We start from the raw sequence: 24,422 nt of genomic DNA on the forward strand, positions 1-24,422 counted from the left end.
GTGCTGCTCCATTTCAAAACTGAAAGTGGTAATACATTTATGCTTTGTAATTAACTGACTAAAGCTACAAATGAACATCCTGTACAATGGAACCATCTGGAGAGCTTTGTCAACCAGTGGATTTAGGAAATAAACTTGCTTTCTAGTAATTCGGAAGATGATTTCTTTCATTTTTAACAGGAGTTGATATTTGGTTCCAGAGAAGTCCAGATCCTAAAATTAATCATGTCGAATGTTTGCCTCGAGTCTGCATTGTCTGTAGGCCTTTCATATCGCACACTTGCAACCGTTCTGAAGTCTTGTCTTTGGAATCCAGCATTCTGTTGATGTCTGTCTGTTCTTTGTGTATTTTTTAAGCTCAGCGCGTGGATGTGCGCTAGGCTTCCAATCAGACCATTTAACGCTTGCGTGACAGCCAATGTGCTCTAGCATATTACACTTATTAATGCCTGCGTGATGTCAACCACCTGACCAATCTCTCTTCCCCTTACCTCCGCTCACCAATTATATGCAAAGACCACAGCTGCATGGCAGTTTTCACCTGCGAATCATTTATAAAAATTACACGTAACGGCGCTAATGTGCGCTTCACCATTCAAAGCCGTGGTGTATGTCAGACGGACATTTTTTTGTTCACCTAATGGGTTGCTGACAAAATTGCACTCGTTCATAACTGCCTCCGCTCCCAAACCGACGTCACTTCGTTCACTGAAAAGGGCGACTGTTGACTGTTTCTCTCCATTAACAATATGTGAGCGTTCATCGAGAAGAACTGCTGAGCAGGACCAGGTTATTGCAATGTTTCAATCGCATAGTCTTTTCCCTGTGGCCGTTGGTGTTGTTCTTTTTCTTTTAAACGTTTAAATATTTACCCACTTTGTTTTTTGTTTTTTCTTAAAAACAACAACAACAAAAAAAAACTTACAGTTGATTTGTGCTCGGAAGATTAATTTAAAGGACTAATCTCTCCCTTCTGCGATCTTATTAATGGGTCCGTCACTTTGTTTTACATGGGGTACAGATTTAAATTAATATGTGACACAATGAATCAAAGGTTTTCCAAGTTAGACAGGAGCATGGAGAAGCACTGAGTGGCAGTCGCTCTGGCAGTGAGCAGTTTCACAGAATGCTGAAATAGATGCGTTTCGGCTCCCTCTCCAGGACCCGAGAGAGATTGTATTCTGCATCCCAGTCATGCCTTTGCATGCCTTTTGACATGGGGAATATCCCTGGTTGTCATTCTTCAACAATTTGCAAGCAGTTTAGAGTTTTCACCGTTGTTGTCCAGACAAGATACTGTGGACATTGGGTAAACAAAATGAGAATCTTTAATTTGTTCTACAACTAATATAGCTGATAGCTAGCAATTATGTATAAAACATACTCTTACAAACTAAACACAATATTAATTGGAAGGGAATTGGAATGCCTTTTTGTCGAGGATAATGGTGAAGGATCATGTATAAAAAAAATATAAAATGTTTGACTCCACCCGTTGCTTTTTAACATTTACTAAGTAATTACACCCAACGACTAGAAAATATCTCAACCCACAATGTAGTCAAGTAGACTGTTGCAATGATTTAACCTGCTATTTGGGCTGAATAACCAGAAACGGCCGTGCTGTCAAGATTGTTGGTAAATACGTTGATGATCAGATTAGAAAAAATGTGATCTTTCCCAGAGCAAATTTAATGACGTACTGGGTACATTACAAACAACCTTAGTGCACCATTCACAAACAGACGCACAGACTACCTATGCATATGCGCACACACGCGCACATATTCTGTGTACATTTTGCCGAGATAAATGAAAACTATACACTGTCATAGCGTCGCCCTCACGGCAGGTTGTCACCCCAGCCCTATTGCTCTACAAAGTCTGTATGAAAGTAGTATGAAAACCACACTTTTTGAATCTAGAAGCCCAAGGCGTGTACAGGTTCAGTGTCCTTTTCCCCATCATAATTGATTATGAGCGTGTTTTTCGTATATGACAGCTCTCCACTGCAACTGCCAATCTCCAGGTTTCTATGGGAACTGAGCCCAAATACGTCCCTACATGTTGACTACTGCTGGAGACGCGAGATCGGATTCTTGCTGTCCTGCGCGAGGTTGCAGAAGATTAGCTGTCCGGTGGTTTATTCAATTATCTCTTCTCACTCATTTGAACTTGGAAACAGAATTCGTTGTACATCACAGAATATTGCTTTGATGTGAGTAAATTATTTTCTAAAATGTATGCACATTTCTATAAAATCTAGAATGGTGTTTTAATTCATTACAATTTGTTTACAGTACCGTGGTTATTATTGTTGCCAAACTTGTGAAAAGTTTGCAACATTACCATAACTGATCAGGCGTGCTTTTATTTTAACTAAAATGTTTAGAATGTTACAGAAAAATTCTGGCTCGGCTTAATTAGGTGCTATTAAATCCTTAATACCACGGAGGTGGTGCAAACATTAGCTACTATAAATAAAATATGCAGCAATCGTCATCTTAAAATAGGTTACGTTAAACGATCCTTTCGTAATAATTCAGTTCAAGCAACGAACAAGTATTAAATGCGAGTAGTATTTATGAGCCCAATGCAAAATATTTACACGAGCTAATCCTTTGTATGGAGATAATCAATTCCATAGAATATCTGGTGGGATGTTTACATTCTCGGTGCGGATATTTGTAGTAGGCTATTGGATTGCGCTTGTGGTTGTATTGTCCTGTGGAAAAGATAAATGACTAATGTGGTGTATTTCATGGAAATAGTATGCTGGTATGTACAGGTTTCACTGTGAATAAAGAAACTGGTGTTGCATCTGTTTCATGCCATATATAAAGGCTGTAGGCTACGATAGTGGGTCACTGTAGCCTATCAGAGAGGGCTAATTAAATAGCAAAATATCGTAACATGAAAGAGTAGATGCTTTATCTTAAAATCCAACATTATTGATTATTCACGGAAAACAATAAAAATGTATTGAATCACTCTACTCTATGAGTCATTGGGAATATAAATAGACATTCTGTGGGTCAAAATGTGTAACTGGCAATTGAAGAATTCTGACTCATGTGAGCAGAGGGTGACGGCACTATCCAATTAATTTGCAATGATTGGGAATTGAGATGCAAGAAAATGTATCTCACGCTGACCGTGAAATTTTAAAAAGTGATTATTGAATAATTAGCCTACTACTAACATTTGAGAGCAGTACTGATTGTATTGAAACAATTGCATTTGTGTACAATAATCTGGTAAGCCTTATTTTCTTTTTCATTTCGTTTCAGGTCTTAGGTAATTCATTATAATACCGAATCAGAATCATTAATCAATGCTGGTTTCATAAGAGATTGGAGACCGTATTAATCTGTGACAATAGTATGTTGACTTGTGAGGCTTCTTGAAAAGCAAATACACATTTAAATATGGTGCTTAATTGCAAGTCACCCAGTTTGATCCGAGAGGCCCCAGTGGGAAATGGTGAGGGAAAAGCTGGACTTAAGAGAAAGTTGACTGGTCCCCCAAGACTCCTCTTGGGCAAGTCTAAGGCTAAAAGTGACCTTGAAGGCAGGGAAGACACTCCTAGCATGCAAGCTGAAGGGCGCAACAGCTATGGGAACCACAGGGGCGCCATGGTAACCCAGCAGTCCACAATCCATGAGGAAAGGTCGCCAGGGTGTATTTCAGAAAACCAAGAGAAACCTGTTGAGTCAGAGGTGAAACAAATAACACCTGAAAATCTATTTCAAACTGAAGGATGGTATAGTGGAAATCAAAGTGAAGAAAAAGCAGAGCACTCAGATACCAGAAATGACCCAAAAGAACAGTCTGGGAAGAGGTTTTGGAAGCGAATCTTCTCTTCTCTTAATTGCGTAAGAAGAAGGAGGAAAAGACTGAGAAAAATGTCAGCAACGGAAGATGTCACTTTCCGTAATACACAGTCTGCACAATTTGAGTGTGATACAGAATTAGGTATGAGCAATACATTACCCCCTGAAAAACAACAAAATGCTCAGATGAACAACCACCAGGGATGCAGAACTGTGAAAAGAAGAGCACCATTCCCAGTGCGTATACGGTGGAACATTACAAAGCTGTTAAATGCATCCAGTCATCATAAAAAGGCAAACAGACAATCAGAACAAGTGACACATTTTGGATACGTGGACTCCCTTGGGCCAGACCTTTATCTGCGGAAAAGAATTGGACATTTCTTAAAGCATGGACCGAAGAAACCTTCTCCCTTTTTCCATGAGCAGCTTGAAAGAAATAGTGAATATCTCGATGAAGAGACCATTGTGCTTTCTAACAGACATGCAGGTGGTGCTTGCCAGAGGACACCCCCTGATATCCAACAGGGAAATCATTCCGATGGTGACATAGAGGCGAGTGGATCGCAGTCACTGACCGTCAGTGTGGAGGTGAGTGTCATTGGAGAAGGGGACAGAGAAGAGAGGGAAACTAACACAGACCTGGAGGCTTCTGGAAACCTTATGATTGCAAGTGGTCAGAGAGAGACAGCAGACCCACAAGCGTTGGCTGAACCATCTGATGAAAATGGGATAATGGCGGATACCACAGAATCCAACAGACATCCTGAATTTGTGATTACAGATTTGTTGGTGAAAGAGACTCCCGGCACAGATTTTGCTGTCCAGGGTGCATCAGCTTCTTGGCTATCTATAGTTGATACCAGGGAAGGCCAGGAGGGTATTCTAGAAGGGCAGGACCTAAGATTGCCTGTGAATGATACGCTCATAGGTTCATGTGAATCGTTCAAAGAAACTGTGGCACGTGATGAAAAGTCGGTTGAAGAAACCATCCCACAGAGCAGAGTTACAGATGAAGACAGCATGCAAGATAACATCGCCTTGAAAAATGTCAACTTTGATGATTTGCACTTGTGTTATGATGACACAAACAGAGGTGTGGAGAATGGGCCTGAGGTGTGGTCTGAACAGAACCTCCGGAAGAAAGACAATGACTACAAGCACAGCCTTCATGTCAAGGTTTTAGACTCAAAGTGCAGCGACGTCTTGCTGGTGCAGACTGCTTGCTGTTTGGTCCAGGCAGCCATGAAAGCTGCTCTGGACCAACTCACAAAGGAGCTAAAGAACAAGACAGTGAGGATTCACACAGAATATCATGAATTCCAAGATGACACTTAACACTTTTGTTTAGGATTGTGTTTCCTCTGTTTAAATCCCCTTGAGATTTCCTGATTCAGTGACCACTTTATTACCATATGTTCACTATGTCAGAGAGGTAACAGAGATAATAGCTCAAAATACGCAAATGCGTGTTACACATATAGATTAATATGTATATGTGGCATATATACAAAATAATCAATATCAATGACTATTTATCCCAGTGCATTTAGACTTGCAGGGTAATCTTTGAATTAGACAGCAGAATCAGCTAGCACTAATGCAAGTAGGCTATTTATAGAACCTGGATGGGCTCGTAATGAACATAGATAATAAGACTGACCCATTTGTATAGTGTGATTATAGGTGAATCTTCACAGCAATCTGCTCTACAGTGACGCTAATGATTAAGCCAGCAAATAGTAGGAAATTATTTTGCCACATTAGGTATTTGCTTTCAATGGTTTGTTCAACTTGAAAAAGGTAGTATTACCACAATGCCCTTATTTCCATTGATTCGGTGGCACTCAGCAGGAATATAATTGCATTTTGTAGCTAGAGAAAAATGTCTGGAAATATATGGACAATTAATAATAGGAATTGTACATGAAAATGAAAAGAATTATAGGTTATTTAAATTAAGAATCTTTGCAGAAAGTGCTTTTAAATGTGGAGTGAAACTTACTCTACAAGGCGTGACTGATTGATTTTAAACACACTTAATAAAGGGTTAATACGCCAGGACTTGTCAACTTCAATTCAGTGTGGCTATACACTCATATGGCACCAGAGGCCACTCCTTTTGTTCCATACAGGTAATCCTATTTGAATTTCTAGTATATTATTTTAAGGTAATGTTTCCATTCTGTCTTTGGTGATTCTATGAGAAAGTAGAACAGAAAAAGTAGACAGAGTACTTGCAATTAGCCAAACAATGTTCATTGATTCAGTGTGAGCTTTTCATGTGTAACTTACTGTAATGCTGACTTATTGTTAACTCCAAATTTGTTACGTAATTCATGTTAAATATTGGTAACTTAAATCAGTGCTAAAAATTGATTCCCTTACATTTGAATACTGAAACCAAAGCAGCTCTTGCCTGTTGCAGTAGAAAGCAGGACATTCTCCCTCAAATTTGCAAATGTGTAAGATTTATTTCACCAAACCAGGTCTTGATAGTTATACGAGTGCATTTTAATTTTGTAAATGGCCAGTATTCATGCAAAAAAAAAAAAGAATTAATTGCACTCCTTGCTTCCCTCCTTCTTGACATATCCATGACATTGGGAATGCTTTCAAAGACTCGTTTTCACTTACCAATTTTCCATGCACATTATACAGTACATCAAATGTTGCATAACTTATGTGTAACACTAGATGCATAGTATTAACTCCTTGTCCAATGTACCAGTTTAAATCTGTTATTGTGGTTACCTTTTCAAATAAATGTGAGATATCTAGAAATGGTACCCTTCATGGTTCAAATAGATACACACATTATAAGATAATGGTGATATTCATTTGTGATTGGTTTTCAGTGCACTGGGTAACATTTCAGTGACATTTTTTTTGAATCACTGGACACATGCTTAGAAACAGTGCCCTCTAGTGTGTATGAAGATGTAGCATTTAAAATGAAAAAAAAAAAGATATTCAGCATTGCTTCTGCATTTAACCTAACTTTGTAATGACTCATTCATGAGATAAAAACAGCAAGTATAAATTGATGGACATAGTGTTCCATTAATAAAACTGGTTCATCAATAAAAAATGTGTTGTGCTAAAATGCTGCTTAATGTGTTCCTGTGATGTAAAAATATGTTTAAGGGCAGAATGTTTAATGGCAGTAGGGAGTAGTTGACTGGACTACACATATTTTCTTACATTGTATTTCCCGAATAATGCATAGGGCAGAATCTATGTCTAAGGGCTCCCAAATCTCAGTCCTGGAGAGCTATCAACACATTTACAAAACAATTGATTACACATCTAACTAATCTTATCGGGTTTACCTAGACTGACGTGACTGTTGATTTTAAGGTGAAATCCCTCAGCTCTCCAAGACCACAGTTGGGAAGCCCTGGTATGTAAAATGATATACAGTTAAATACAAGAGTATTGGGACAGTGACACAATTTTTGTTGCTTTGGCTCTGTACTGCAGCATGTAGGATCTGAAATAAAACAATGAATATAAGGTTAAAGTGTAGCTTTAATTTGAATGTATTTACATCCATATCAGGTGATGGATGGATGGATGTATGGATTATAGGGGATTTCAGCGCAGCAAAAGTAATTAGACAATTGGCTGCTCAGCTGTTTCTTGGCTAGCTGTGTGTCTTTGCATCAATAGTTCATGCATGAATGCTCATTTCCTGAGTTAAAAATGCATAGCTAAAAATTACAACAAGTCAAGTCTTATGGAGAGATGAGACAAGTCTTAACATGTACAGAAGTGACAGAGAGTATGGAGAAAGAAAAGAACTGCTCATGACCCAAAGCATACCACCTCATCTGCGATACAAGGTGGAGGTAGTGTTATGGTTTGGCCATGTATGACAGCTACTGTATGACAGCTACTGGAACTTGTTTCTCCTTATTGTATGCATCATAGTAAAGGCTTTTTATCTACATGTTGTTCAATGGACTTAAGCGGACTTGATCCTGAGTTTGGTTACTCTGTTGTAAGTCGCTCTGGATAAGAGCGTCAGCTAAATACCTATAATGTAATGTAATGTAATGTAACTGGCTGGCTTCTGTTTATTGATGATGTGAATGCTGATGCTAGCAGCAGGATGAATTCTGAAGTTTACATACACATCTTATCTCCTCAGATCTAACCAAATGTCTCAAAACTCACTGGATAGTGCTTCCACTTACAACAGGACAATGACCCAAAACATACTGCTAAAGCAACTAAAGCAAAGTTTTTTTGGGCCGAAAAGTGGAAAGTTCTTGACTGGTCAAGTCGATCACTCAACCTTAAATCATTTGATCATGCATTTTGCTTTCTGAAGACAAGACCATTCAATGAGTCTATTCAACGGTCACACATGTATACTCAAAGTTGAGTTGATTCTAACTCCCAGTGAGTTTATTCCAAAGACAAAAATTTGCTGTGCAATGTGCTGGCATACAGAGGCAGAACAACAAAAATTGTGTCACTATCCCAGTACTTTTGCAACTGAGCTTGTGTATTGTACAGTATAGTTCTATGAGATGTGTAAGTGAATGTTATTGTATCTGCATTAATATGTGTGTATTCTTTAATGTATTCCAGGTGTCTCTAAGTTAAGATCTAGGTATTTTTGAGAAGGATACAGCTTCTAATTTCTGATAACACTTTCATTTATGTGCTTTGATTTTTTTTATTAGATCAAATAAAAACATAAATTGTATTAAATATTTTAATGTTTTTCATTGTAGTATAATTGTATTCACATTTGGAAATGTTGATTGTGATTATAAAAGTACTGTGATTGCAAGTTGAAAAACTGCATTATGATTTTTTTTTTTTTAAATGAAGCTTCCAGTCTTTTCCCTCTGGTAATAATGTGTGACTGGGGTAAAATTCATGCCATGTCAATGAGAGCCCTTGGAACACAACCATAACCAAGCCGTCTGTGACTTCAGATGGTGGAAAACAGCGTTTAGCTTCTTTAAACAAGGAGCTTTAAAGGCATACTATGCAGGATTTTTAGCTTTACTGTGGTCCTGTGTTTACAATTACAATTTGCCAGCTATAACTGGGTTTAAAACTTGAAAGAAATCAGTTATGACTGACTGAGGAATATAACCACAATTTGAATCCAGTTTCCTATACCTTTAAGCAGTGTAAGTTCTCTGGCCAGGCCCTGGAGATAGCCTTGTGAAGGATCCAGTGGGAATGCTTTCTCCTTTACAGGCACCTACGTTCCCTAGCTTTAGTCTTGATGACCACTCTGTATGCCTTTTACTGTGGTGCCACAGAGTTACTGTCTTGGCAAAATGGCCGGCCTGGCACCAGAGAAACTGAATTGGTTATGCTTGCCTGAGATGAAACTGTTATGGCCTTACTTTCCTGTGAAGCTTTGTAGTCAATAATTATAGCATCCGCAATTCACCAACCACTCACCGAAACCAGTTTTCTCCTGCTACCTATAGCTGATCTACACAGCTGTTCCTGGCCCCACATGTGTAGTTTTGATGTATTATGGGACTATTACATAGAAAAAAACAAAGGCCCTGAGTAAAATAGCATACCTTCCATTAGTTTTCTTTCTGGAGTTTATAATAATGGTACCTGCACCTTGTTGGCAGCCAGGAAAGTGCAGCTGCCTGCTTCTTTTCTCTGAGAACAAGATGAAGAAATGGGAAGCTAAAAACAGTACATAAAGTTCAGCCTAGATGCTCCCAAGAATCCTCACTCCGAACCCTTGTATCTCAGGAAAATTACATCATAAGAATAGACATTTTCCCCTTGTAATGACTTTAAAATCCTTTTAAGTACATTTATTGAATAAACATAATTTATTTAGTTGCCATATCTGCCATGCCCTTTAGGAAATGTGTTTATGAGAACACTGCAGAGGTAGTATGATATTTTCCCCTAATAGCAGTCCAGTAAAACAATTATCTTTGTGAAGAAACATAGATTATTTCTGTCATAATACATGAAATCAATACAGTCATGATTGATTACATGTTATGTTCTCTTAATGGCACTGTAATGCACACCTGTTGTAGTATGGGATACAGTCTTGTCAAATCTCTGTATGAACATTTAAGCTTTGGAAACACCAAGCCTCCAATTTAACAGTAGGATTTGGAGAGGTGAACTGAAGTATTGGTTTTGTGACATCACATATCATACCCCTTTTAATAAACCAATCATACCAAGTTGTGCCTATCACATGCCCCTCTCCTTATGGCAATGGGGCTGGTATAATGGTAGTAAATCGATTGATTCTCAGAATGGTAACACATTACCCACTTAACATTGACTGAAGCATACCCAGTCCATCCTGAATTTCAGAATCAGCTCCTTACATCAAGGACATTACTTTAATCGTTTTGGTGAAAAATACACAAAACATATTGTTGACAAGACATCATATAATTTAAAAACAAAACCACAATAAGGGGCCTTCAAAGGAAGCCTGGCACAGTCAAAACAATAACACTAATGAACTGAATGAATGTCTTTTGACCAACACAATGCACCAGTGCATAAGCCTTATGGTAGGAGGCTGCAGCGACATTTGAACTATGTCATTTATATCGTCACCTATCACCATTTACCTTTCCTGTAATTGTGAAATGCTGAGAACTGGAAATACAGACTCAGCAAGAATCTGTCCTGGTCATGAGCATCCCTCTAGTGGCAAGATATTATCACTACAAATAAAGATCTTGTCCTGTGACAAGAGTCAGAATATTACATTGAATATTTCCTGATAATTTTGCTTTGCTGTACACCAATGCTCTTATTCATCTTTTTAAAACATTCAAAAATATTTAGAGCCAAAATCAGTTGACTTAAAATGTATAAGTCTCTAACCCTTAATTATGAGAAGTGGCAAATTGTTTCTCTTCAGATTTTTACACTTAATTTCAAATGAAAAAGGTATGCCATTAGGTTTAGAGAATTTCAGTACTTTAGGTATCATATAAAGTAAAGGATGGTATAAAATATTGCTGTTTTTATCATAATTCTGTCAGTTAGCAGTACAAATCAGACATTGACTTAATACAAAAAGAATTTTACTTACAAAGCACTGTTTTCTTCAGGTCACATTACACTTAGTACTATTTGACAAGAGTGAGTTCCTATTGCATTTATTCTAATGTGACAAGAAAACTGCAGTACGCATTTCATAGCTAGAGAACAGATTCACTGTGCTGATGTTAAAATTAAAGACTCCATGCAGTCGAAAATATCATCTCCTTTTGGCCATGTTAATTGCATGTTTGAGGGGAATTAAATACATCCATGTGTTTTCAGTTTCATTTTTGTTAACTCCCAAGTGCATGAGAAGTAGCTATAAATTTGAATTTAAATAACTAACTAAAGAAGAAAGGGTATTCTAACTCAGACTGATGACAAGGGATTTATGTGAATATTACTGACTTACAGTGAACATGGACTTGATTCCTCAACAATGCTGGGAATAATAAAACTTTCTATTTTAGTTGGATAAGCATTTTCACAGGTCATATGTAAAACCATATTTTGCATTTATCATGCAAATGTAGTGAGTGCAGATGTGTGTGGCAATTCATACTACTGTTTTCCAAAACTTAAATGAGATTAAATGGGGCTTTGGACAACCACTGAGAAACCATTAGATAAAACTAATGATAGATCACGCTTACAAGAACATAGATATAAATGAAACAAATACAAGAAAATGGTCTTCATAAACATCCAATGGGACTTTTACAGTATATGCTGGGCAGTGCAGTCTGTAAGTATGCGAACAGTAACACAATTTTTGTTTTAGCTGTGTACACCAGCACATTGTATTTGAAATGAAACCATTAATGGGCATAAGGTCAGCTTTAATTCTAGGGTATTTACATCCATATAGCCCTTTTTATACATAATTCTTCCATTTTAGGGAACCAAGAGTAATTGGACAATCGACTGATCAGCTGTTTCTTGGCCAGCTGATTCTAGAGCTCTAGAGCCTAGAGCTGATTCTAGGTGTGGCATGTGCATTTGGAGTCTGTTGCTGTTGTTTCTCAACATGAGGATCAAAGAAGAGTCAATGCCAGTAAAGCAGGCCATCATGAAGCTGTAAAATCAGAAAAATTGATCAGAGACAGAGACATAGCCAAGTCAAAATCAACTGTTTGCTGCATTGTTAGGAAGCAAGAACGCACAGGTGAGCTCAGTAATAGCAAACAACCTGGTACATCACAAAAGACCACAGATGTGGATAGCAGAAGAATACTTTCAGCTGTGAAGAAAAACCCCTTTTCAGCTGTCAAACAGATCAAGAAGACTCCAAGATGACCAATGTGCTGGAGTACAGAGCCAAAACAGCAAAACCTGTGCCACTGCCCAAATACAGACTGCAATGCACATATGCAATACATCTGAATAAAGCCTGAGTTCAGAATAATAATGTAAATATTTGAATGGCAGCGTTTTCAGGAAACAGTTGACCTCCAGTCCAATGAACTTTGTCATCCATGAGGAAAATGTCTGCAGTGAAAAGCACAAATTTAATAGAACTTAAACAGGTTTCACTACTGACTAACTAGTTTTTTTTTACAGTAGCTTGTTTTTATGAAAGTAAGATACAAACATGTTCAAAACACGATTTTCAGTAGGGAAACCGCTTCGATGGTTCCAATGGTATAACTGCAAAAAGAGTGCCATTTTGAAAGGGGTCTTAAGGCTCCACTGCTCCAGCCATCTTTAAAAGAACTACAACAAATCGCTGAACTACCACAGCAAAACATGTACTCCCTGAACAAGAAAAGAAAATGAGAACTTATTAATAAACAATCATTTCACAATGTTGTGACTTGGTTAGTCAAGACAGACATTCCCATCTTTGAAAACGGTATTGTTTTTGGTTCATTTTCAAATAAAATCGACCTTGTGTCAATTATTTATCAGTACATTAATAAAAATACTTCTTAAAGCTTGGATAATGTGCATGTTAATATAATTAACTCAACTAATTTCAGGAAGACTTTTTACTTTTCATGCATCAATAAACAATACATTTTGACCCCAAAACTGAAACTAGCTGCTGGAATGAACCTGAGAAATGAAAAAGATTTACAAGCTCTTTTACACAATTTAGTAGCTTTGACTGTTGAGAAAACATACATTGAACCCTACAACAACTTCAAGGAACACACACCGAAAGAGAGACAAAACAGGGCATTGGTCATGTAACATGATTGGAAGCTATGTTTACAGGAAATAAAGTCTAAAGGGTAACTAAATTTATGTGTCATAAGTAGGTGAGTACCTAGAAATTGTCCCAGGACACAGTACTGGCAAGTGGTTTTGGTTTGATTTCACTCGACGACAACAGTATCAATGCTTTCTTGGGAGACCTCAGAGTCTAGCGAGTAGCAGGAGCTGACATTGTCCTGAGTGTCCCTGCCAGCATCCTCGGCTGCTAACTCCGCCTGGCTCTCGCAGAAGTGCTGGGACGCCTGGATCAGCTGGCTGCAGAAGCGATTGTAGCGGTGGTAGCGGGTGTGTTTCCCCGTGTGGGTGTACATGTGCTCCTGCAGCTGGCTCTTCTGAGCGAACCTGAGGCTGCAGATGGCGCATGCTATCTTCCTCTTGCGGGAGCCGGGGCTGGCGCTGCCCTTCAGTTCAGCCGCCAGCTCCTCGGACAGGGCCCGGCTCTGCTTCAGCGCCTCCTCCAGGCCCGGTGCCTCCCGCCGCTCCGGCAGGCCGGGGCTCTTTTCCGACGCGCAGCCTTGCTCCAGGCCCTCCAGCTCCTCCCTGATCTTGGACACCTCCTCCAGGTCGCCACTCTCCAAGATGGCTGCGGGCACGCTGAAGGGCAGGGAGCTGGTGGCGTGGGCAAAGAGGTGCTCCCGCAGGCCCTGGCGCGAGCAGCAGCGCTCCCCGCAGTATTGGCAATAGAGTACCTGGGGGCCGTCCTTGATGAGGCCCAGGCTGCGGCTCTCCGTGACGGGGGAGCTGGTCTGGGGCTTACCTGACACCTCCATCTCCACCGTCTCCTTCTTGATCCTCAGCGAGAGGTCGGAGGTCTCCGTGTCCTCCCAGGAGGCCGCGGAGGACGAGCCGTGCAGGTTCGGGTGTTGTCTGTCCGAGGATGTCCCCTCTAGGCCCACGGCCAGGGACAGTTGGGCCTGGGGCCGCTCAGCCTGGCCCGCGGCGTGCTCCTTATCCAGGCCGTGCGACTGGGCCTCCTTCAGGCCCAGGCCGTCTTTGGCTGCCGACTGGGAGATCTGGATGCCATAGAGGTTGGACATCTTTGCGGCGTGGGCATCCTGGCCGCTCTGTCCTCCGCTGCGGTACAGCCGGTAGGCATGCAGGAACTTGATGCCCTCCTGAAGTCGGCTCTGGTCCACCTGCTGCTTGGGGCCCATGCCTGTGTACATGATGTGCAGCAGGTAGCTGAAGATGTCTGGCTGAATGTCCGTGGGTTGGATCTTGATGCACTCACTGTTGTCAAAGGAACAGACATTGCAGGAACTGCTATTATTGGATGCTCACTTTATTTCTCCTGCATCAGCTAGAACAGCATGTGTTTTATTCATGAACTTCAAACTTCTCCAGTAAAAATCTGACTTTTGATTTCACAATATGTATTTTTAATGATACCATTTGGAAGATATGGAAAAAATAACTGGGATGTTTCTACTTAAAAATATGTAAACACCAAATCTTGTTAGCCACATTACCTGCATTACTAGATTTACCAGGACTGACACTGTTGTGAACGGGTTTGAAACATTTCCTGAACACATGTAGTGCACATCATCTCTAGACTGTGCACAATATATGCATGCAATTATTTGTTCAAGTTAATTGATTCATTTGAAAAAATCAATCTGATCTACATACATAATTACACACAACTTGTTACGAGCTGCAAACTGTGCTTGTCACGCATTTGGCAGTCAACAATGCTAATTAGCGCAGTCCATAAACCACATAAACCACCTTAACTAAATACTGCAACGCCTCACCTGGACTGGTGGATGAAGATCATCTTGAAGTAGTTAGAGAAGGCAGCCAGGACAGCACGGTGCGCCTTGAAGTAGACATTTCCAATTGCAACGGTGCAGTCGCAGAGGAAGCCAAACTCCCGCTGGATGTTCAGCTGCTGCAGGAGGAACAGGCTGTGGCTGGATACTTCCATGGCGCCCCCAGACCTGTCACACAGAGGGCATGGTGATCACTTGCATATTGAGTAACCAATGAACACAGTGACCCCTGCTGGTCAGAGAAGTTCTTGATAGCTATTTACCATTTTTATTTATAGGCAGCTGATTGCTAAAGGCCAGAAAAGAAACTTAATTTAATGTGATATATTTTTTCACAATATATTGTTTCGAATAATAAGAATACACAGTAACTAAATGCTCTGCATGTTAAACCTATTTGACAGGACTCACAGCAATAAATTTCAGTTATCAGATGAGAGCCCATCGTTCCACATCAGGTGCAGCCCAGAAATCAGACCTTCTATATTTGAGATTCCTATAGTAATCAATCATGTTTTGTTGTTAAAGCAGCTACAGCTATTTTTATTTGCACAAAACATAAAATGTTTCCAAGTGAAAATAATAGTTACATAAGTTTTTTTCCCTCCCACAGGCCATAATGATACTTCTACATCAAAGAAAATTATCTATTTTATTTCCGTTCCATTCAATCCATCAACGAAACATTACAGGTAACACAATAATCTGTCAGCTGCAGCATACATAAACATGTATCTTCGTGATTTAATTCTTCGAGACTGTACGCATAACTGCATTTATCCATGCAATATAATTATGAACCATTCTTCTTACAAAACCTTAAAACGATTCCTTCACGCACTGTAACTAGCTAGATAGCACGATACCCTAACTAATTTCAAGGCAGCACATCCATTTTCATACGTCTGCATTCAATCGAGTGTTCATGCTGACATTGTAGACCGTGGCAGAATGTGTCATGCATTCTGAGAACATGCACGTAAATTGCACACGTCATTGAAAAACATTGTAATTAATATCTATGAGGGAAAACTATTTCTTACCGCCTAAGCGCAAGAGATGGGTTTTGATTTTTGTATTTGTTGCTGCAGGGGAGTTCTCGTGCGCTCTCGCGCTTCTTCCCGTGTGAGCTCAGCTTGCAATATATCACGTGATAATACTGTACATAATATTAGATAGTTCTGTTCTGTTCTCAGAGTAGTGGAGTTTTACTTACACGGGGTATAGTGATATTGATGCGATAATTCCAAGCCTTATGAGCTATCGATATCAATGTACTAAACGTTTCATTCTTTCCCTCTAGACCTTTATGGAGGCCATGGTCAGTCAGCTACAAACAAGGCAGTTCAAAAAAAATCTTTCTCTGGAGTAAGTTTGTGAACAGCGTGCAGTGTGTTCACGGGCACCATACGCTCTCTAAAAACATATTTTTCTTGCGTGGATGCTTCAGTCTGAAATTTGGTTTTTACTGTCGCCCAAATCCAACGGATTTAAAGGCAATAAGATCGCAGCGTTTGCTTTAAACAGATGCTCGTGAATTCTGCTTTTAATTAATTCGTGCAGCCAGCAGAAAATATGCTGCCAGCGCAAGCACGCATTGGGTTGACTTGACCGCAGCTGCGTGTTGAGCAGCCGAATCAGTTGCGTGGTTTTAATTTTAATTAATTTAGGGAAATGGATATATTCAGGTTAACTTATTTCAAACACAAGCGTTGCTCTCTGTAAACACAACATATTTAATTTTAAGTTATTTGTTAATAGAGGTAGCTATCTCGCTTAGCCAACTCGTAGCCATCCAGTTAAGTTTGTACTGAAAATACGTTTTCGAACTGTGATCTCTGTAACATGAACAGTCAAGCTCCACATCATCGTTAATATTATTGACATTTCTCGTAGGCTACACCGATACAGCAGTTTAATATTGTGCTCTGCGTGATGGGAAATTAGGCTTCTGTATACGCAGGCGGCTGTAACCGGCCGCGTGAGGGCTGGATTTGCGTGAGTGGGGCTGGATCTGGTTTAGACAGACTCAGTGCGGTGATACAGCTCAGAGAGCGGCTGTGCGGAAGTTCTTTCATCCGTGCTGCAGGAGGGGTTCGCCTTTGCGATTATTCTCGCCACAACTTTACTGGGATAAAACTGAAAAAGCACAACTCTCGGACTGTATACACCCCAGCTAGAGTTGGTGGTTTTCTAGAAAGGCGCTCTTTCTTGTCGGTAAGTGTTATATATTGTGCATTGCCAGTTTTTAAAAACCATTCCTGTGTATACTATACAGCTTTTTTCTCAGCGTGAATGCGGGAAGTGGCGCGGGGGTGGTAGTGCGTGAGACTTCGTTCGGGCAGCATTGCGATTGCTGCCTTTCCGTTTTGCTTTCACTTCCCTTGGTCTAATCGACATAGATATCATTGTGTAATGCTAATTATAGCAGCATGGGCCTCGTATACATTATTTTACAGTATAGTTTAATGACTTTTGGTGCGGTATGATTGACAGCTATAATGCCCGCATGAGCCATCTTCGAAATTAACCAATGAAACTACGTGGGCGGGACGAATCCCCCAACTGTCAGAAACGTCGGGCTTCCAAGCTTCTGCCAATGTGTGATATGTTTGTCATAAATGCGTTCCACAGGTCTACCAAATAAACATGTTAAGTGGCAAACTTATGTTAAGGAATCTTATCCTTTCAGTTACAATGGGTTTGAACAAGCATGGTGCGTGTAATGCGCTTGCTAATGTTTGCCTTGTTTACATGGACATGTAACGTTAGCTTATAGTACTGTAAAGCTAGTAGCTTGCTAGCAAGATTGCTTTAACTTGCTAGCTGGCTAACACCGAGCTGAACGCGATTAGCGGTTCTAGTGGTACGTGCATTACATGGTTACAATATAATAGTTTCCACAAATAACACAAAAAAGCAAGCTATTTGTTAAGTTATGGGTGAAACTCAAGTGCAGACAGCGGCACGGTTGACCAAAACTTAAGGTATTCCTACCTAGACTAACGTCACAGAACTACTTTGCTAGCGGTAGCTACACAATCTTGGCTTAGCAACCACTGGGTGGGTCAATGCCCAAAATAGTCAGTCAGTGCGTGTATTGACATTTGCTATATATTTTGGAAAGCACAGGGAGCAAAGGCGATTTCGTGAGTTACAGTGCGACATTATCGCGAGAGAGTATTTTTAGTCTTTTAAAATTTCCCACACGTTCTTGGTTCTGTGTTCTATATTATAATGTTACGCACATATTTATTTTGCCTTGCCTGCGATTAAATGCATTCACCTGATTGCGACGGCGAGCTAAGTACTAAAGTAGCCTTTATTATAAAACTTCACTCGACCATAAGGTATTCCATAATATTCTTTCTTTGCACACTTAGTTCGCTAACGTACTACGCCGGTTTAAGTGGGAATTGGATGTCTGTATTAAACAATCACGTGAAAGAATGACACAGATCGTAGGTTTATTGAAATGTAGTGGCTTATGTTAACTCTACAAGTTTGTTTTATCCCGAGGAAAAACACGCCTGCTAACGTCATCGTGCATAAATTGTTAATTATTTACTTGGTCTATGGCCACGTAGTATTGAAATTGATTGATTCAACAGACTGACACCCCAGCAGGAGCGTGTCAAAATCCCACTAGCATAAAGAATTGTGAAGCCATTTTCTTGTAATTACAATTTATTTGTTTTTGTGCATGTTTCTAGCTCTTGGTTATTTAATAATGCTAACCATAACTGCTTAAAAAAAGGCAAGCGCCAATTCTATGTTGTAATTTGTGGACTAATTTATTTTATATGTCTCATGTCTTGTTGACTTCTAAGGAATCGTGTGAGGTAATCAGACTACGCGATGACAAGGCCGAGCCACAGCGATCATGTCCTGCAGCAGCTCAACAACCAGCGAGAGTGGGGTTTCCTGTGTGACTGTTGCATAGCCATTGGAGACATATATTTCAGGGCCCACAAGGCTGTGCTGGCAGCTTGCAGTTCCTACTTCAGGATGATGTTTATCAAGGACCAGCAGGCTATGGCACGTCTCAACCTCAGCAACATGCAGATTAGTGCAGAGTGCTTCGATCTTATCCTGCAGCTCATGTACTTGGGCCGAATCATGGTGGGCCCCTATGAGTTTGAGGAGCTTAAATCTGCCATGGCCTATCTGCAGATGTATTACATCCCTGATTCACTGGACGATCTCAAAGACCTTCGGAGCTCTAACCTCACACCTTCCTCCTCCTCTTCTTCCTCATCCTCCTCATCTGGCTCCTCTTCGTCCTCCACAGCTCCGGGATCTTTAGCGGGTAAAATGATGTTCGGTGTTCGCATGTATGAGCAGCAGCAGCGGCAAGGTGAAGAGGAGAGGGAGGGGGAACATGCGCACCAGGCCTCCAGCTCCACCCCTGCTCTGCAGAGTATAAGCAGTACCATGGGATGTGGAGGAAAAGCTGTGGAGGACGTGGTGCTACCACTCGCTCTGTCCCACAGCCTGCCCCACATAGCGGACATTGCGGCCGAGCAACCCTGCGACCTACGGAAGAAGCCCTCAGGGAGGAGCTCCAGCATAAAGGAGCGCCCTCGCTTTGGCCGCACATTCACCTGCGACGACTGCGGCTTCGTTTTCAGCTGCGAGAAGCTGCTCATTGAACACATCCTCACCTGTACCAACCGCAAGGCCTTCCACGCCCCTAAGGCCAATGCTGGGGCCGACAACGACTCCAGCAAAGCGGAGAGCACAGCCTCAGACGCCTCTGAAGATCACGGTGACATATGCAAAACAGAAAGCGACTGGCTAGACCAAAAGTCAGACGCAGAGACGTTCAGCAAGGAGACAGTGATAAAGTCAGTGGGAGCAGGACTCAACAAGTCAAAGACTGCTAGGAATACCATCATTATCAAAGTGGAGCCAGAGGAAAATTCTGAGCTGGATATGGGTGGTATAAAAGTCGTACGGGTGGGAGAGAGTAGCGCAGAGGGCTGTAGCATGCTCAACACCCATTTTGACGACACCGATAAGCAGCAGAGTGCTTATGACAAAGAGGAAGAGATGGGCATGTCCGGGATGGAGGACAGCAACGATCCTTTCGAGGGGCACGTGTCCACCAGCGAAGCGGGCAAAGTGACCAAAGTGCGGCCGATCAAGGAAGAGAGGCAGGAAGGGGTGTGCTTGCCGTGCGAGTTATGCGGCGCCCTGTTGACGGAGGACGACCAGTCCGCCCACTACATCTCCAGCCACATGAGCAGCATTTGTGCCTGCGGGAAGTGCGGCCAAATTCTGATCAAAGGGAGACAATTGCAGGAACACGCCGAGCGCTGCGGGGAGCCCCAGGACGCAGAGACGGACTCGCTGGGGGACGACTCCCTCTCTGAGGACAAACAGGCTGCGGAGGAGGGCTTGCTGGAGGGCGACATGGGCTTTGAGGGTGATCTGGGCTCTTCGTGCCAGGTGTTCAGGGACACTTGCTTAGCCTTCCGCTGCCCTCACTGCGGCCTGCACTTTGAAAGTGAGAAGCTGGTAGTGGATCACATGGTCAAGTGCCCGGAGCAGGAGCTGTTCCGCTCGTCTTTGATGGAGGAGGGCGAACGGGACCATCGGCGGAAGCACTTCTGCAGCATCTGCGGCAAGGGCTTCTATCAGCGCTGCCACCTGCGGGAGCACTACACCGTTCACACCAAGGAGAAGCAGTTCACGTGCCAGACCTGCGGCAAGCAGTTCCTGCGGGAGAGGCAGCTCCGGCTGCACAACGACATGCACAAGGGCATGGCTCGCTACGTCTGCCCCGTCTGTGACCAGGGCACCTTCCTCAAGCATGACCACGTGCGTCACATGATCTCGCACCTCTCGGCCGGCGAGACCATCTGCCAGGTGTGCTTCCAGATCTTCCCCAGCAACGAGCACCTGGAGCAGCACATGGACGTGCACCTGTACATATGCGGCGTGTGCGGGGAAAAGTTCCGCCTCAGGAAGGACATGAGGAGCCACTACAACTCCAAACACACCAAAAAGTTATAAAGGGAATGGACATTCTTTTCCGTGAGGCTGTTATGTGTGTAGGGTGCTCTCTCTGTGTGTTTGTGTGCGTGTGTGTGCATGTGTGTGCATGTGCGTGCGTGTGTGTGCACGCGTACATGCTCTCTGGTACCGAAGCCATAAATGTGAGAACAATTTTATTCACCTGAGCACCAAAAAGCAACCTATATAACATGCACTTCAAAATTGTATGCATAGTTTAGATATATTGTATGCCTTTTCATAAGGGAAACTAGTGACACAGGTTGTAGTACACATGTTGTGTTACTGTTTTCTCTCAGTCTTTTATTTACATTTCAAGTGGAGCAGGAATACAAGTAGTTGATGTACCATTTTGTTACATACAGGACACAGCAGATATAGACCTCTCTTCAGCTCTTCCACAGTAAGAGGGCTAACACTGTAGTTACCAGTATGGACTGGGCAATTTGTTTTTTCTGTTGGTGCTGGCAGATATTTAGTGGGATCTATTTATTTATTTATTTTTATGGTTTGTTCCCAAAATGGGATTTTTCAGTTTTTATTCATTCTTTCCATTCATCAAAAAGGAGCTGGGTGATTTGGGTTCCCAGAGTCTCTCTGAATCAGAAGTACACATCAGTAGGCCAGAAGCACAGTCCAGGAGTTCTCTAAAATTCATATTCATGGGTATAGTATGGAAGGGGAGACTCAAGCAAATTGATGCCCTTTCGATTTATTTTTGTACTGGTATAATTAATGTGAAGGTTAAGTTTTTTCTGTTAATGACATGCAAGACACAGTCTTGTTTTAATTTAGGCCATTATGTATCAGTCAGAACTAATATTTTCTCATTTGTTATATGGGGTGCTGTTGCATATGAACAAGTAAAAAGCATCCCCTTTCTCATGAACCAATGTATGCAAACTGGAGGGATGATTGAAAAGGAACACCAGTAGGATTAAGTTGCTCCATATGCAAACAAGAGGGCCTAGTTAATAATCTTGAAAGTGCAAATCTTCCAGCCAGGAAAAATAAATGCTTTAAAGTATAGAGATGTTTATGGAATATTCAGGTAGTTAAAATGCAGTTACAGTTCTGATTGAAATGGAAAAACACTAGAATCTCTGCGTTTGGTTATAGATTTACAGGGAGCCAATACAGTCCGATTCCTTTTCGCTTGTATGCTTTTTAGCACTCGTTATCCTTACTTTTTCTGAGTGACTGTATGACATTCAATGACTATTATGGTTCTTTTGCACAGGCCTTTTCCGATTTGTCTATGCTATTGTGAGCTGGTAGCTGTTTTTAGAATGCTGTCTATATTGCTCTTACCATTCTGCAGGTTCCCCGCAGGCTGGAGAAAACACCAGAAGAATCTGTAAAATTCCAGAAATGTCTGATTCAACTTACTGATTTGTTCTGTTATGAGCTTCAACTCTTGACAGCATGCAGTACATTTACAGTGCGTTAAGGAGATCATCATGGCTAGGCTCAAGTTATTATGACCTGTGTCTAGACTATGACTGTTCTGCAACACAACTGAGTACGAAGTTGGAGTGTATGAACGATTGAAGCCTAGCATATTCATATACTTTAAAACTTATGTTTATATTCAAATCCTGAAATACTCAGTTTCCCCGTCCCTGGTCTAACCATTCCTATATAAGAAAGACTTGAATAACACTCAATATTACCCTTGAAATCTTAGAAATGCCAATGCATCACAAACAGGATCTAACTAGCGAGATTCTTGAATTGAGCTTTTATGTTGCTACTCATATGACCTACTGTATTGGTTAGAGTTAAGCAGTAACAACATAACTGCTTTCTAGTTTGAAGTGAAAATAAATTGTCCCTGATTTATATAACCATTTCTGAAATGGATACTTGTATTTCTAATGTATTTAATTTTGAGGAAATTTACACACTTTAATGAACCTGGAAGAACTCTTCCTATGTTTTGAATATAATAATTAGGTGTGAAATTATTCTCTATTTTCAATTTTCAAAGATTTTAATTGAAACTATGCCTGAACAGTCAGTGTATGTTTTTTTTTTTTAGTTTCACTGAATTTTTCTTCAGACTTTTTTGGTTTTCATGTCACTTGTGGCAGTACATTGAAAATATAAAGGACAGTGTTGTAACTTTCTTTGTAGGAATGGAACCAATGGAGATGGTGCTGGTTCTGCTACAAAGCTGGACCCATTTTAATTGCACTCTCCGTCCCTTGGGTATTATATTCATGTCCCTCCCAGTGCAGTCTTGACCATGTCATTTTTAAAGTCAGGAGAATTCTGGTTCGTTATATCTGCCTTCTAGTATCTTTGCAGTCTGAGCTGTGTACTGTGGGCAGAGGCAACAGTAGCTGCTTAGCTCTGTACATGTCTCAAAGCTGGGGAATGGTATTGGGGGAATTGCCTCTGTGCACCAATAGTAATACCCAATGTGCTATAGCCAAATGTATGGCCTTTGCATGTGAGGTGTATGAACATATTGGAGAATTGGGAATAAATAAGCAGCTGAAGTGTTTGTTACAGGTCAGCCGGTGGGGGCACACTGATTTGGCTGGAATAAGACCCCCGTACCCCTAGGTGATCCAGGCTGCTTTATAGTCTGTGTACCATAAATAAGCCTAGTAATCCAACCAGTTTGTCTAGTCACCCAACCAGGGTGACATTGCCAGTAAACCTTACTGTACGCTGGAAGCATATACCAAATTGCTGCAGTCATCTTTATTTTGTGGACAGGTGAAATAGTCTTTAATTCAGAATCTAAAGAGCAAACAAATATGATGTTCTTGGTTCTTGGTTTAAATATTTAGTACAGAAATCGTGCTGTTGTTCTTGCTTCCTTTCATGTTTTTGCAGGTTTTGAACAAAACAAATGTAAAGGACAATGTCAAGATGATGTTTTTTTGTAAAACGTGCCCTGTTCATCTAGGCACAGGGTAGTATCTGAAGTAATGCAGATTTTACAATAAAACATTTTTTTACCAATAATAAACAAAACTTTTAACAAGCTGTGTATTCTTTTTTTTGTTTAACTGTTTTTCTCAGCAATGTTTATTCATAGTTTTTTTCCCTTTCCTATGTGTCTGTAACCGAAACTTTTTTGTGAAAACCATCAACTGTTGGGGGCAATATTTCAACCTGACTCCATACAGTTTTTATTATATAGTCTTATACGTCTATTCATTTTATTGTATTGTTGTTTGAGAACCAGCTTCAAGCTCAGAGAAAAGATGTTTGAAAGACTTTATTAATTTGTGAGTTCAATATGTCTATGGAATTGTGTTTTTTTATTACATGCAATAAATGTTTTAGTTTTAAAAAAAGGAATATTTTGGTTTTAAGCTCCTAGTGGATGGAAAAAGTTAGAGGTAACCATTGGTGGCCATTTTGGATTTTGTTTTTTCTATGCCATTTTTCCTACTTCGACCTGGTTGATTCACTTGCAAGTTTGTCTGTTGCAGCCAACTTGTATTAAATTGTATTATTTACATAATGATAACTTCTGTTTCACCTGAAACTAATATCTCAAGATCCCACTCCTTACTCCGAATAAATTTGCCTCAATGAC

At 40.8% G+C, this 24,422-nt stretch overlaps 2 protein-coding genes across 5 annotated transcripts; one reads left to right on the forward strand and one right to left on the reverse strand.

Annotated features, from left to right (window-relative positions):
• Nucleotides 1-12,342: 12,342 nt before the first annotated feature.
• LOC135250011 (zinc finger and BTB domain-containing protein 25-like) lies at nucleotides 12,343-16,170 on the reverse strand. Of its 2 annotated transcripts, none has more exons than XM_064325806.1 (3): nucleotides 16,062-16,170; nucleotides 14,828-15,013; nucleotides 12,343-14,300 (listed from the first exon to the last, which is right to left on the reverse strand). In XM_064325806.1, the coding sequence occupies exons 2-3, from the start codon at nucleotides 14,998-15,000 to the stop codon at nucleotides 13,172-13,174; spliced, it is 1,302 nt and encodes a 433-aa protein (XP_064181876.1). In that variant the 5' UTR covers nucleotides 15,001-15,013; nucleotides 16,062-16,170; the 3' UTR covers nucleotides 12,343-13,171. The 2 variants fall into 2 exon arrangements, with proteins under 2 accessions (XP_064181876.1, XP_064181866.1); XM_064325796.1 differs by lacking the exon at nucleotides 16,062-16,170 and adding an exon at nucleotides 15,889-16,028.
• Nucleotides 16,105-24,422, forward strand: zbtb1 (zinc finger and BTB domain containing 1). 3 transcript variants are annotated; one of them, XM_064325783.1, is made up of 2 exons: nucleotides 16,105-16,213; nucleotides 18,676-24,422. In XM_064325783.1, exon 2 carries the CDS (start codon nucleotides 18,704-18,706, stop codon nucleotides 20,861-20,863), a length of 2,160 nt encoding a protein of 719 aa, XP_064181853.1. In that variant the 5' UTR covers nucleotides 16,105-16,213; nucleotides 18,676-18,703; the 3' UTR covers nucleotides 20,864-24,422. The 3 variants fall into 3 exon arrangements, with proteins under 3 accessions (XP_064181853.1, XP_064181834.1, XP_064181843.1); XM_064325764.1 differs by lacking the exon at nucleotides 16,105-16,213 and adding an exon at nucleotides 16,589-17,062; XM_064325773.1 differs by lacking the exon at nucleotides 16,105-16,213 and adding an exon at nucleotides 17,110-17,994.

Source organism: Anguilla rostrata, chromosome 1, assembly GCF_018555375.3.
Source record: "Anguilla rostrata isolate EN2019 chromosome 1, ASM1855537v3, whole genome shotgun sequence".
NCBI lineage: Eukaryota > Metazoa > Chordata > Actinopteri > Anguilliformes > Anguillidae > Anguilla > Anguilla rostrata.

Bases quoted from the DNA above. Each gene is read 5' to 3' on its own strand.
- zbtb1 (XM_064325783.1), top strand. From the start codon at position 18,704: ATGACAAGGCCGAGCCACAGCGATCATGTCCTGCAGCAGCTCAACAAC.
- LOC135250011 (XM_064325806.1), bottom strand. From the start codon at position 15,000: ATGGAAGTATCCAGCCACAGCCTGTTCCTCCTGCAGCAGCTGAACATC. The intron at 14,301-14,827 runs GTGAGGCGTTGC...CTTTGACAACAG, and splicing joins ATCTTCATCCACCAGTCCAG to TGAGTGCATCAAGATCCAAC.